The sequence below is a fragment of the Puntigrus tetrazona genome, chromosome 8, assembly GCF_018831695.1.
Source record: "Puntigrus tetrazona isolate hp1 chromosome 8, ASM1883169v1, whole genome shotgun sequence".
Lineage (NCBI taxonomy): Eukaryota > Metazoa > Chordata > Actinopteri > Cypriniformes > Cyprinidae > Puntigrus > Puntigrus tetrazona.
This window is the reverse complement of record NC_056706.1, coordinates 20368946-20381346: the sequence shown is the minus strand read 5'-3', so window position 1 is coordinate 20381346 and position 12401 is coordinate 20368946. Positions and strand designations below refer to the sequence as shown.

Genomic DNA, 12401 nt, shown 5'->3' with positions numbered 1-12401 from the left:
TTGATGGCAGAAGTCAACAGGCTTTTCAAAATCCAAAATATGTTAACAGGTGCTCTTGCGTTTCATTTTGAAACCGCTCCACCATCGTTTTGTCTTTTTCGCCTCACTCTTCTGTCAGTCAGCTCTCACCTCATAAATTAAATCTGATCTGTGCGGGTCTGTTGTTCGTTTGATGCGTTGCATTAGGAAACCACATTCAGCTTTAATTGTCTGTTCACCGAACTTAATGAATTTTATTATAATAAAAAAATGGCAGAGGAAACGCAAGCTGGATTATGGTGTTCTGTACTAAATAGTACCGTGCTGTACTGACCTGTACCACAGTGGAAACAAGCCATGAACCAGCCTACTTCCACAATCTAACACAATCTTCAATAACGTGCATTCAGGACCAGTTCTTTTCATCCAATAACTAGACAAATCACAAAACTGGAATCAGTCGACTCACTTCCTCTGACCCGCAGTCACACTCTTCGCCCATGTCCACCAGCTTGTTCCCACAGAAGGGGGCGCTGTACGCCTCGTCCGGCCGCGGTATGTTCAACAGACAGCGGCCACCTGAGTTCAAGATCATCTTCTCAAAGTCGTCCGCACTACAGCTGCTGAAGTTACGAGAACCACTGAGAGAAAAAGAGAGAGCATTGAAGGGCAAAGAAATGGATCACGGAATCATTTTATTAAAAGGGTCATCCGATTTCACTTTAACACGTTTGAACTCGGAGCTAATCCTGTCTATAGGCAAAGTGTGCAAGCTGCCCCCAAAACACAGAGACGCTCCCAAAGATGATTTCATTTTAGTTATGTTTTTGAATCCGCCCAGCAATGTGAATGTCAAAAATAAGTTTAAAGCGTACCGAGCCGCAGAGGAGACACCATTTCTCAAGAGCTTTCCATAAGCATGATTCAAGACCAAGTAAATCCGAAGTGTTTCATTCATTCATTCATTAATAACTTGCAACGTTCCCCATTCTAAAATGTTGCATTTTTATGAATCGTTCAGAATCGCCTTTTTTAAATAATGTGCTAGTTATAAAATGAATGTGGCAGGGTTGATACTGAAAACCAGGCCGAAATTAGTCCATTTGCTTTTCGGGGGGTGAAATGCAAGTTTTTTTTGTCGGGGGTTCCCCTTTAAAAGTTGCATTCCAGGAGCTAAATATCAAGTTACTGGTCACTTTAACCCGTGGACATGATAAACATCCTGCAGCAACAGTGTTAAAGCACAATTCAGCAGAAAAACAGTGGACTTGGCAACACTGGAATGCAGCTAAAGGTGACAGTCTAGAATACTGCTCATCACCCCATGGAGGAGAAGGGCGGAGTGAGAAGAGCTCATTAACATTTAAAGAGCCATGCACCTAAACGGGTAGCTGTGAACAGAGCTATATTTGACGAGGTATAAAGGGTGTTGATTTACACTACCATTGAGAAATTTTAACCAATGTACCTAAAAAGATAACCCCAAAAAAATCACGTTAATGTGGAAGATGGGCATCCAATGAAAATATTACAGCATATAGAAATTTGTAACAAAAAAACCAAAACCCACTCACGTTGCCCCTGAGTTCATAATGCAGTGTGTGACATCGCATTTACAGTTTCGGCCATCATCATGGTTCATCCCAAGATTGTGACCCAGCTCATGAGCCACGATGGAGGCGAATGACATCACATTATTATTGGTAAACTGAGAGGAAAGCGCACACAGACACAACCGGCATTTAGATAGTGGTGAAAGTCAGTGTTCAGCAGATACTGACTAACAGTGTGTGCAAGTATCTGTAGCATATGAGGAGTGGATCAGAGGCACCATACCGAATTAATTCCACCACCATGACTTCTGGAACAAACAGTGCCAACAAAAGCCATGCCTGCTGTTCCACCAAATCCTTTATTTCTGTGAAGAGAGAGAGAGAGAGAGAGAGAGAGAGAGAGAGAGAGAAAATCAGGCTATTTCTATAGCACAGTATTATTAGAAGAACAATAAATATGACCAATTTAAGGCAGACACATAATGGGAAACAGAATATTGCTTGATATTTTAAAGACGTGCAGAAACGTTCTCCTTTTGGAGTTATTAAGTTATTAAGTAATGTGAATAATGTTAGATCCCTGTTAAATGCTATTTTTTCCTCCCTCCCCCTAGGACACTTCCCTAAAACATTCAATCTATTAAGCAATTATCAAACCCCTTTAAGAAAGCTAAATGATTAAATTAATAATTAACGATCTGAACTTTTTATTTTGTCAAAGACACAAAAAAATGAATTCATAACATTAAGTTCAGTGTTGTATTTAAAACACAAAATGTTTATATGCACAAAAAGCACATATGTGAAAAAAATCCTAGGCTTTGTTAAAATCCTTTACCTCAGAATGTCATCATTTTGCTCACGTAAATGAACAAACATCTCTTCTTGCGATAGTAAATTATGGTGTGCACCAAGGCTCCGTATTAAGTCCCTTTTTTTCCTGTTCGCTCTCTAAATGCTCCCTTTTGGGTGACATTTTCACAAATGAATGTTTTATAATATAAATGCTCTCCTGACACACTTAAAAGCACTTCCATTAACTGACGACGGTCATGACAGAGAAAGATCATACATGATGAGCTGTGCGCTGTCATGGCGACGGCGGTGAACCAGCTCTTTCTCTCTCCACTGAGTGAAGCGGCCCAGCACCTCTCCAGCGCTGCCATCAGTATTGATGAAGTTCTGCACAGACCAGATCTCCAGCCCCACCAACACGATGCGAATATTAAGAGCCATGTACATCTAAGGGAAAGCAAGACAAAGAGTTCAAGAGGGGAAATCACGCCTCTTAATAAGTCACAGTATAGCAATATAATGTAAATATAGCACTTATTGCAAACTTACACTATCAACATAGTTAGCGATCTGAACCACCTCCTCGCGCACCGCTGTTTGATTCCTTTTTTTGTAGTTAAACTGTAAAAAGGAGAAAAAAAGGAAAGGCTTTCAGAAATTGGACACCATTCTCACACTGATGCTTAAATTACCCAGTCAAAGGCAGTAGCACATTTTCATCCCACGCATCTCCAAATGTTCAATAAATCTTCACACTTCCACTCTCAGAGCTACCGACTGACATTTCCCCGAGAACAACATAACAGTCAGACAACGGGAAAATGAAAGATGCTGCTAGATTTACATAACTTACCCTCTCATTATCCACCACCATCAGCAGCTCCACATAGTGCGTCTGGTGCAGCACTGCTCTCTTTTTCTGTTTGGTCAGACAGACAGACAGATAATTGTATTTTCAGCTGTGTTTGCCAGCACAAGCGCTGCTGCTATAATGATTTGACAAATTAAAATCTTAGAATCAAGTCTAACGTTAAAACACCCTGACAATAGTAATACAGTCTTAAAGATTGGTAAAAGATCAACCTGATAAGATATAAGGCAGGCATGTTTTCACGCTCACACTTAAAGATCTATTTACGCTGCATAAAAAGCAAGCATATATTAATGGCATTAAGGACATAATAGCAAAATAAGCGCAATAATTGCATTTCATGTCACTATACTAAGACCAAAATATTATTAAATTATTCATTTTAAAACAATTAATTTGAGTATATTCAGAAACACTGTAAGAAGTCTAGTCACGTGAATGTAGAACTTAAAGCGCACACCATCATGCACAAACACACTACTGCAATCCCTCACACATACTTTCTCTTCAGCATGCAGAGTTAATTCGCTGGGTTTTAAAGCTTGTGTAATTGCCCGTGTCGTTATTGGGAATTGGAGTGACTCACCCTGATTAGATGGCTGCTAGACTGACCAAATGTGACGTTATGGACATGGCTGTCTGTAGGTTGCCTTGGCGAAGCTCCATCATCACGGTCGGGAAAGTGAGGCGTTCCACAGCTGAGAGGTTCTGTCTTGACGTCCTCCAAACGATACACCAGGTGCTCATCACTGGAGGAACCTTCCAATGGTTCGATACCAAAACTGGTGTCCTCTGTGTGGATGACACCCCTAAGGTACATCCACATCACACACTTACATATAAAGATACATCAGAATTGGACAAGTAAAGCTTTGGCAACCTACTACAAAGTTTATAATGATTTCTTTTTCTTTATTTCCTTTACTTTTATGGGTTTTACAGCAACCCTTTATGCTTCTAATTTTTTTCAGGACTGTGGGATCATTTTTAGGTCATCACTTTAAGGTTGTGATGAAATCAAAGCAGCAACAGATCTTTTCTTTTATTGTGATATATATTATGGTATGCTGTATTCATAAAAAAACGACAAAGTCGAGATTTAAAAAAAATAAATATAGTAAAAAATAATGAATCAAAACAAGAATGTTTCAGAGACCTATAGCATGGTTTTTGAAAAAAAGGGAGAATTTTCATTTCATGCCAAAATGAAAGGGAATTTTTTTTTTACTTCATATAAAGCCGCATTTATAGTTACAATGAATAACTTCATTTTGTCTATGGGGATTTAACTGGATTGTGAAGAGGCTATTATTATGAGATTCAAATGTTTCATCTTGGATGCATCAAATAATATTTATTTTTTAAAAAGGGCAGGGAAAGTATTTATATTTTGATGAAAGCTAAGGGTTTAAGACAATAAAAGTAAATTCAGAAGAGTGTCTGCAGCTGTAAAGGTTTTACAGACGGCTTCAAATGTAACATTTCAGTCCCCTATACATTTAAAGCTTTTGTGATCTCACCTTAACCCAGAGCAAAGGCTGAGTGCTGCAGAAGAGCCCTCCACATCCTCTATGTAACCACTGTAATGACAATGACCCTGAGAGAGAGACAGAGAGAGACAGAGAGAGAGAGAGAGAGAGAGAGAGAGAGAGAGAGAGAGAGAGAGAGAGAGAGAGAGAGAGAGAGAGAGAGAGAGAGAGAGAGAGAGAGAGAGAGAGAGAGAGAGAGAGAGAGAGACAGACTTGAAAAGAAGCCACAGTAAATTCCACCAAGAAAAAAAAAAAGGTCATTTTAAAGCCTTGACTAACAACCATCAACATTCTCGTCATTAAAACCTGGAAGATGTCTGCTTTTTAGGGACCAGACTTGATTTAGATGCTATGTCAGGGGTTCCGGGTCCGCAGGTTTGTTTAAAAGAACAATAAAATATGCATTACAAACAAAACTACCTGGCTGTAAAATATTTTATCAGGCAGAAAAGCAAGTAAAACTATTGTAGAAAGCCTTATCTTTAGTCCATAAGAATTCAATCGCTAACAAGTGGAAAAGCATTTGGATTTTGTTCAGCACTATGAGGGGCCTTAAAGGCAGAGAACCACTGCTGTGGCATATGTGTGAAAGAGCTACGTTCACCGTCCCACCTGTAACCAATCAGATTATATAAGCATGTGAACTGTATGTTAGACATTGTCCTGCGCCGAGGGGCTCTGTTAATACTGCGTCAAGCTGATTTGCAGGGATTTCAAGGGGCTTTACACACTTACATTTACTGTTTTAGCTTTCACAGCCACTTTGTCATCAGCAGCGTTGGGAGTAACGCATTGCAAGTAATGCGAGTTATGTAATAAGATTATTTTTTCCAAGTAACTAGTAAAGCAACGCATTACTTTTTAATTCACTAGAAAATAGCCGAGTTACTTCCTGAATTCATTCCTGAATAACGTTGTTCTAGACTAAATGTGAATTCATCACACTTTCAAAAAAAAGAGATTTAGTATTCATCGGAATGACCCGAAATGAAATGGTGAAATGCAAAAAATGACGCAGACCTGCGATAATTAAATATGCAGATATCGAAGTGCATGTCTTTGCTACGTAGCTTGTGTTTTTGTGTCGCCACACACACACACACACACACCAGATGTATCAGTTTATGACATCAGACATTGAGCTGCTCTAATTAACCACTATTTCAGAAAAACAAGAGCAGAAAGGTTGGATGAAACCATCTGCTGACAAAAATGTAGTGACACGGTTCTCTGGAGCAGGCAACCATCACAGAGTTTTGGTTAGTGGCTTCAGACATTAGGCGAGGGAAAGCTACCACTCACATTTTTCTCAGAAAAATGCAGTTTTGGTAATGATAATGATCATGCTTAACATATATCTTTAGTCATGAAATGTAACCATGTCAATATGGGAGTGTGGCTATTTACATCATTTAGACGCACAGCTTTGTTTCCCAGCCTAATACCATCAGAGTGACTCGAGTTCAACAGCAGAGGCGTTTGTACTCTTGTATGTCTGTTGGTCTGTCAAAGAAAATCTAGGCACCTTATATAGCTGGTTATCCTGATACTTCTAACACTCAGGGACGTCTGATTTGATCAAGGATGGAGGCTTTTAAGCAGCATGTTTTACTGACTCATGATGTGTGCCTGATGCAAAGGGAACCAGAAAACACATCCTGTAGAAATCCCACCGGACATCATACAGCTGACCCGCTGGTTCCCAGACACTGCTTTCTGAACGGATGCCTCTTCCTGTTAACTCTCTAGCTACTCGTGAAAAAAAAAAAAGTGTGCTTGTATTAACTATTAAGATTTGAAACATTTTAAGTGTATATTCAATAAAAGGCTTTCTTTTTTTAATAGCTGTACTTTAAGATAAGACAGGCCACTCATGCGTTCTTTCTTTACTTTTTAATATCAAATAAAGTTCTACTTCAAGTAGATTTGTCAAAACCATGTTTTAATAATGTTGTGTCATGCTTTAAAGAAGAACACTTAATTTAATGTTTATTATAAATGTTTGTCGGTTCAGCAGTACACTTTAACCATATTTCAAACACAATAGTTATGTAATCACACACGTACTTGGATCAAAAATCACTCTCAAGTCCAGCTGCATTCATTATAAATCTGAACTACAATACATTACATTTAGTTAATTATATTCTAAACCGTTCAGTTAAGTATATTCTTTTAAAGCATATTATTTCCATAACTATGCTGAAGTGTTTGTTTATCACAAAGGTCTTGCGTGTAAAAAAAAAAAAAAAAAAAAAAAAAAAAGCATAGAAATTCACTCTCGCGCTCTTTCCTCATAAAGTGAATGTTGGCAGACGTCTCTTCAGACTACTGCGCAAACATGTCTAGCTGTGAGAATAGAAAACAGATGAAACTGACCACTGCACGTTTACAACTACACATGTCAAGATATGAGAAAACAACTTCATTCAAAGTGAGAGTTTTTTAATGTTTAAAAGCCTTATCTTACGCTTTGTTTAATATGCAAAGACATCTAGAAATAAATCATTCTATGGTTAATTGCTCAGAAACACGCACGTAATCAAACCGCCGACTCGTTTGTTTGAACACCGAGTCATTATTTCTGCATTTTAGTAAACTTGCACACTTCACTTAAAGCACTTTTTATTTCAAACAAAAAAATAAAAAAAAAGAAAAGAAAGGAAGGCATAAACTATTTTGTTTGATGCACCTGATTACCACACGGGGAGGTAAGCAGTAAAGTGCATGATGAAGCAATAATCACCGTGCAGCTGTTTCCTGTTCTGTAACAAAGAACTGAATCATCAGACTTTCACATCACTACAGCCTCAAATCGGCATTTCACCACACCCAGAAAGTTTTACGCAAATCAAAGATTCAAAGAGGGCTATCAGGATAATTTAATGAAATGAAATGAATCAGCATTTACGTGTGCAAGAAAGTCATTTTTCTATTTAAAAATGCATTCATACGTAGCATCATAAATGAGACGTAACACACTAGTTCATGAAAGAGTATTTGGCTTTGTGTACACGCTGTCTTTGTGCATGAGCATGTGTACACTAGTGTTTTGTCCCTTACATAGAGAGGGTACTGAAAGATAAAGCTGAGCTATTTTTAGATGAGGGAGATGACAATAATTTGCTGAACAATTTCCCGTCATGCATATGGCCACGGCACAGCCCAGCATTTTCTCCCTGATAAAACCTACCCTGACACCAGAAAACCACCCATTTTGCTATTGTGCACACTGCCTCAGTTTACACAAGATAATAAACTACCGCTTACGCTGACAATCTATTTTCACAAAATCCTAAAATATAAAAAAATTATGCCCTCATCCAAGACAATTTAATCTAAAACAATATGCTAATTTAGTCTTTTTTTGTAATAAGAGCTCTCAAAGCAGTAACAATGACTCATAACGGCAATATATATATATATATATATATATATATATATATATATATATATATATATATATATATATATATACACACACACACACACACACACACACACACACACAAACACACACAAACACACACAAACACACACACACACACACAAACACACACAAACACACACACACACACATCTGTATATATATAAAAAATTCTAAATGACGTATTTCTCCTTTCTCAACTTTCAATCACTCTTAGAAAGAAATACTGCACATTTTACATCATAAAACAATAAATTTACAGTTGAAAATTACAAAAAGATTTTGACACCTTACGGTTGTGGCTTGTGTTTACAGTTAATGCGATAATGCTTATACGTCGCAACGTAACAAACTGAACTCGAGTCGAGCAGACTTCACGCAAAATATCTTGCGTTTTACTTTTCAGACGACACTTGGTTTATTATCCTCGTATCTACTGTGACGAGATTCAGATCATTTTACATGTTGTATCAAAGTAAATGTACTTTTAGGGGGCCACTGTACAGTATAAGATGCGTTTCGGAGAGTGTGTTGAGTATCCAGTTCAAAAAACAAAACGGACTGTACGATGGGCCACTCCCATTCGTCAAACTCTTACTCAATCCATATAGTATGTGAACTGAGAGGAAGAGGCAGTGCAATGAAAGAAAACAGGAGAAATCTCAAAGGCATGTAGCAAACAGCGACCGACTTCTTTCAGGTCAGGGCTGATGACTCAAATGACATCTCTCTATATGTCAACAACTTCACACTTCTAACTATCCTTTTACTTCCCATATACCCTTTCTTTTCCTATAAAGTTGTGTGTCTCTATCACTTCTTATACTCGTGTAAAATTGGATTCCGGTTAGTGTGAGTAATGCAGTTCTTCCCAGAAGTGCTACACTGCTCTTGGCATCAGATGCTGTGAGTGTTGGTCGGGGGCCTGAGGAAATCGCGTCAACAATTACAACAGCGCACCACGATACGCAGCAGCTGTTCTCACTTCAACTGTGCCGTTCTATGCATAGGAAGACCGCTAACAAAGAGCAAATAATGTATAGCATGCAAGCCAAAAACAACCAAAAGCGGTTTGTGTGTTCTCGATCTGAACTACAGTCTTTGTGTGCCTCTAGTCAGACCCTGCGCGTCTGAGCTCTGCATTGAGCTAAATATAAATAAGGCAATCCTCAAGCTCTCAGAATTGGCTGAAGGTGATGCTGGGTCGACGTTTTTAAAAAAAAAATAAAGAGTGGAAGATAGCTAAAGCATCTGACAGAGACGTGACGCATCTTGCAGACAGGCGATGAAGCTTGTTAAAGACTGGAAAAGATGTGCTAAAACCGGCTGATTTACACTCTTTCCCGGGTGCTGGCGTGACCGCTCTGTCAACCGGGAGAAAAAACGTGGGCAAAAACATTCAAGTGTTTGTTGACTTACCATCATGTTTGGTCTCTCGGTGACCAGCGAGCCATCTTTGGCATAAGAGTACACAGTGAAATCCTCTGGAAGAAGCAATCTGAGGGGGAAAAACAAAACTATGTAAGGATTCACGTACTTAACCCTTTAACTGTAACCTTAAAGTGTTATCATTCACAAATTAATAGATTTCGTCACATGATTTTGAAGTACCATTTCCCTGGCAATGCAATGTCCGATTGTTAGAAAGGTTTTTTTTTCCAACACTGATAATAATCAGATAAAATCAGATAATAATCAGATAAAAAGCAGTATTTTAGCATGATTTCTGTACGATCATGCGACACCGAAGAGTGCAGTAATTATGCAGAAAAATTACAGCAATAAGAATTGAATTACAGCAATAAGTCATATTTAAAAATAAAATTGAATGGAATTTTGCTGCATTAAATATATAACAGTTTTTTATGGTTGTGATTAAAGAAACAAAGTCTGTAGAGACCCTTACAAACCTCAAACTTTTAAACAGTAGTTTATACACAAGCGCATACAAAATATTCCTGACTCTTCATAATGTTTTAGAAAGATCGGATGAATGTTTAGTAGGTTAAGTAAACATCATGTGCCAGGAAACCTGAAAAAAAATTAAACTATTAGCTTTGAGCAAGAGCGAATGCGGAAAACCTGACTGAAGACATTAGAGATCAACAGCACCATGACCCTATGACCTTTAATCAGCAGCAGGAAAGAGAGCGGAGAGGAAGTGCCGAGAAAGATCATCATAAAATTCTCAACAAAATGTTTCATTGTAAAAAACCTGCGTCGCATTCATTAACCTCCTCCAAAGTGTGTGTGTGAGCGTCTAAATGAAGCGATGATCTAATGTCTTTGGTAAATCGGGCAGGTTACGTGCTTCTGTGCTATACGGGTTGTACATCCTGCTGTTAGCGCCCACAGAACGCAGGCGGCAAACAAATGTTAATGAAAGGAGATGTATTCAGGTGCCTTGATTGCAATGGCAGAGCGCTGCTGTTTTGCATAATTGCTCCAGTGAATCATGTACTAAAACAACGCAGGTGGCATATGCAAACAAACAATGTTCAATCAGTGAATGCAATTCATCCTGCATTCCCCTCAGATCGACAAAGTGAGAGCAGAGGAGAGACGAGATCTGACCCTCCCACACCCAGTCTGTTTGTGACTCGTGAACGTGTTTCTGTGCCAGCAGCTCTTGTGGGTTTGGTTACTATGGATGTATGTGTGTGTGTGTGTGTGTTGGGGTTGCTGTGGCTAGCGGCCCATTGAACACACACACACACACACACACTCGTAATCTCTCCTTCTACGTGTATGGAGGTAGAAATCCAGGGCAGGGTAGGTGAGGTGTTGTTTTTGCCTTAAAGCAGATGTCGTTTTAGCTAATTAAAAAGAAGGCAAATCGCTCTGTGTGATTATGAATTATTCAGTGACATTTTTGTTTTATTTATATACTAGTAGCATTTATGAAGGTTCTTTTGACTTGGCATTCAATTTCATTTATTAGTATTTAGCTTTAGCTAGTGAACATACACATATATATATGTGTGTGTGTGCACGCGCGTGCGTGCGTGCGTGCGTTTTAACTTTTTTTTTTTCCAACACGATCCATTTCAAAACATTTCATATTTATGTTTTCCTTTATTTTAGCTCTATATAAATTAACGAAAAGTTGTTTTTTTTTCGCATTTCTATCGTGGTTACCATTAACAACACTGCAATTGTTATGGCAAAGACAACATGAATTCAGAAATAAATTTACTGTGTCTTTATTTCTGTTACTAGGCAATTTCACAAAGATTATTTGCTTTTTGTTAATAGAAAAATAAACTTTTTTTTTTTTCGCTTTTGATTAAAAATATTTATACAAAAATAAAAAGGAGCAGTAACGGTTTTATTTGACAAATGCAGAAAAACTGAAGTTTTGGAGGGAAAAAAATATTAATAGCAAAGCTTTTGTTCCAATGTCAAATACTCTGATTTAATTTCCAAGAATCCCAAACAAAATCCTACAGCGCGTTATTTCCAAATGTCAGAAATTAAGTATTTTGCAAACACGGTATTATTTTGTCTTTGCATTTTGTTAATCATCGAAAATTATTTCAAGTTCCTCTTTTCTGCTTCTTCATTTGTTCCTTTCCTACGGATACCGACAGGGAAGATGCGATCATGCAGATACGAGAAATATCCGGAGTTCAAGTTTACTGCTTGTCCTAAGGTTACTTAAGATTTTGCGTGATCCGAGGAGGTGATGAGCTGACCTTTATTTCACATCTCCTCTGCAACAGACGGTGAGCATAGCTGGAAATCGTCAACTTTTCTGAAAGAACCAACACACCTGCCACAACACATTTAGCACTGGCTGTCAAACTCAATCTGCTTTGTGGTCATGCGCCGCGTGTTATTCATATCCTACATCAAAATGTGAAGAAATCCGTCTTTGTTAATGATGAAAAACATTTCCAATACACTTCCAAGCTCCGGCCCTTTAAAAAAAGGACTTTTTTTTTTTCTGCTTGAGGATCTAAATACTAGGAGTGAAGAGCACAGAATGTTCTGGATATGCTTCGAGGGAGTATTGGCGGCTTTCGTCTGGCATTTATCTCAGTGCATTATGTGAGATAACATTCTCAAACAGGAGAAACGTCCAGCCCTCGGTTTTGTTCAGCTGCATGACGCATCTGATGTTATCAAGGGACTCTATCGGTCTGGCAACAATGCAGTGGCCATTCAACAAGGCCCGCCAACATGTTGCAATATTTCAAAATAAAGAGCAGGGTGTTTTTTGCAGCTTTTGTGTCAGCAATACTGTG

The 12401-nt window shown here is 38.3% G+C and overlaps 1 protein-coding gene across 2 annotated transcripts in view; it reads right to left on the bottom strand.

Moving 5' to 3' along the window:
• adam9 (ADAM metallopeptidase domain 9) overlaps window positions 1–12401 on the bottom strand; it is a 28756-nt gene that overhangs the window by 7910 nt on the left and 8445 nt on the right. For both annotated transcript variants that reach the window (XM_043247569.1, XM_043247568.1), the window contains exons 4-12: window positions 9574–9652; window positions 4719–4795; window positions 3785–4007; window positions 3181–3246; window positions 2877–2948; window positions 2605–2774; window positions 1816–1897; window positions 1554–1687; window positions 449–620 (exon numbers count right to left, since the gene is read on the bottom strand). In XM_043247569.1, coding sequence (XP_043103504.1) covers window positions 449–620; window positions 1554–1687; window positions 1816–1897; window positions 2605–2774; window positions 2877–2948; window positions 3181–3246; window positions 3785–4007; window positions 4719–4795; window positions 9574–9652 — 1075 coding nt within the window. The remainder of the gene's footprint in view (window positions 1–448; window positions 621–1553; window positions 1688–1815; window positions 1898–2604; window positions 2775–2876; window positions 2949–3180; window positions 3247–3784; window positions 4008–4718; window positions 4796–9573; window positions 9653–12401) is intronic.